Source organism: Cariama cristata, unplaced genomic scaffold (genome assembly GCF_000690535.1).
Source record: "Cariama cristata isolate BGI_N322 unplaced genomic scaffold, ASM69053v1 scaffold7028, whole genome shotgun sequence".
In the NCBI taxonomy this organism is placed as follows: Eukaryota; Metazoa; Chordata; class Aves; order Cariamiformes; family Cariamidae; genus Cariama; species Cariama cristata.
This window is the reverse complement of record NW_009631569.1, coordinates 7,688-10,097: the sequence shown is the minus strand read 5'-3', so window position 1 is coordinate 10,097 and position 2,410 is coordinate 7,688. Positions and strand designations below refer to the sequence as shown.

At 40.2% G+C, this 2,410-nt stretch overlaps 1 protein-coding gene across 1 annotated transcript; it reads left to right on the top strand.

Annotated features, from left to right (window-relative positions):
* Positions 1-1,020: 1,020 nt before the first annotated feature.
* CGGBP1 (CGG triplet repeat binding protein 1) lies at positions 1,021-2,084 on the top strand. The gene has a single exon (XM_009706001.1). It carries the CDS (start codon positions 1,021-1,023, stop codon positions 1,522-1,524), a length of 504 nt encoding a protein of 167 aa, XP_009704303.1. The 3' UTR covers positions 1,525-2,084.
* The last annotated feature ends 326 nt before the right edge of the window (positions 2,085-2,410 follow it).

Genomic DNA, 2,410 nt, shown 5'->3' with positions numbered 1-2,410 from the left:
GCCCAAATGTATTTCTTTAAGAAACATCTGTTGCCCTTTTTTTTCTTAAGGAAGTGGGTAGTTAATGTAATGACCATGCATTTTGCTCAGAAAACCTCAAACCTGAACAGAGCTGTTTCTTGACTTCAACTTTACTTCGAAAAGGACTGAAATTATCTTGGCTGAGGTTTACATCAGCTACTCTATTTCTCAACAACAAAGACAGACATCGGTCCTGTTTGATTTTAGTACACTTGACTAGGTTATTGCCTGCTTTGGTAACATAGTGTAATTTAGAGTGATGTTAAAAAGTGTCCAGCTCTCTTAGTTACCAGTTACCTTCCTCAGAGAAGTTGTCGTCTTTGAAAATACAGGTTCTTATTTTGCATTGAAATGGACGCAATTTTCTGTTCACGTTAGGCTGTTTCAGCAAGTCCCTAGCTGCCATTGACAAAATTCTTTGCTCTTGACTCGGAGTTAAGGTTCAATCTAACAGTTGTGGCTTGAGCTGGGGAAAAAGCGAGGGGTGTTCCCAAATAAGTGCTGACAAAGCTCAGGTTTGGGTTGGATCCTTTTGTTTGTTTGGGTTTTTTTACTGCCTTTTGTAAGTGACACTAAAGGCCTTCTTGCCTGATATTTGGACAGCTAAGCTTTTGCTAACAGAATTAATACACACTTTTAGGAAGTAAACAGAAAAATACTGACTCAACGTAACTAAGAAACTGTCAAATATGTTGAAAATACTAAGAAGAAAGCACCCTTTACCCTAAAGAGTAAAGGATAAAAACTGTCTTCAAGAAAAAGCAAAAAGCCATTCTGTTTGATTTTCAGTCACCAACAAATTGAGTTTTGAGGGTTCTGTTGAACTTTGTAGTTGTAGAAACTAAAAAGTATTTTACTGACTCATGAGGAACTTCAGTCTCCTAAGTTCATTGGACTTTAAGATGAAGAACCTTTCAATAATAGTTTCACATTAGCACACTTTGACAGCAATTTTTTCTTTTTTTTTTAGCTTTCAGGTAAAGTTTATCGAAGGCAACAATGGAACGATTTGGAGTGAAGTCCGCTCCATCACGTAACCGCTCGAAGACTGCTTTGTACGTAACTCCTCAGGATCGTGTAACTGAGTTTGGCAGCGAGCTGCACGAAGATGGAGGAAAACTCTTCTGTACTTCCTGCAATGTGGTTCTGAATCACGTTCGCAAGTCTGCGATCAATGACCACCTCAAGTCTAAAACACACACAAAGCGAAAGGCGGAGTTTGAAGAACAGAACGTCAGGAAGAAGCAAAGGACTCTGACTGCCTCCCTTCAGTGCAACAGTACTGCCCAGACAGAGAAAACCAGCGTCATCCAGGACTTCGTCAAAATGTGCCTGGAAGCTAATATTCCACTTGAGAAGGCTGATCATCCTTCTGTGCGAGCCTTCCTCTCCCGCTACGTCAAGAATGGCAGTTCGATACCTAAGGCAGACCAACTAAGGAAAGCATACCTGCCTGATGGGTATGACAATGAGAACCAACTCATCAACACTGAAGATCGTTGAGAAGAAAACTGTTTTCGTCATTGTTGTGAAGTTTTACATATTGATGGTGTGGTTTATTTTTATATTCATGCATATATACAGTGTTACATATTGGTTTTACAAGCTATTTTGTATTATTGTAGAAATGACAATCTATTTGTGAACTCAGTGGTATGCCACAGACTGTTGCTACCCTGCCGTAGACTTCAGAGCTACATGGATGTAGAACTCCTGATGAATGCAGGGAACATACCTGGCGTACCCCTTATCTATGTTCAGTCCAGCTGTAACTGATGCTAAGAAAAAGGCACTTGGATGGAGAACCTCGCTTACCTAAACTGTGCATCTAAATATACGAGGAAGATGATGCGATAGGGATTGTTAAATCATGTCAGTGGATTGCTTTGTCCAATATCCTGTCCGTGAGTGACCAAGAAGAAGTACTGCACATTTGAAATACGAGAAGCTGTAGAGTGGTCGGTTAAAATATAACTGCTCTGTTAGGGGAAGATTGTTGCAAATTCCTATTCGAGTTGGGATTATGTTCTAAAACAGGAAACATTTTTCTTCTGGCATACTCTCTTATCCTGTTTGGTGCAACTGTGGATGTATTCATTATCTAGCTTAAATAGCCGATCTCTTGTATTGACCTGCGAACTCCGCTATTCTCATAAAGCTAGGAGTTCTGCAGATTTACCCATGCCTGCTTTTTTAAAATCGCTATTCCAGTGTCTCGGTTTAACATGTCCCCTTCAGTTTCAGTGCCAATCTTTGAAAGCTGAGTAGACAAACCAGTCACTGAACGTGGTTTGCAGTGCAGCTGCTGGCAAGTGAAACTTATACTGGACCAAGATCTTAGTAGAGAGGATTAATGCCTTTTTCTTACTAGCAGGACAAAGGATGCTAA

Bases quoted from the DNA above. Each gene is read 5' to 3' on its own strand.
- CGGBP1 (XM_009706001.1), top strand. From the start codon at position 1,021: ATGGAACGATTTGGAGTGAAGTCCGCTCCATCACGTAACCGCTCGAAG.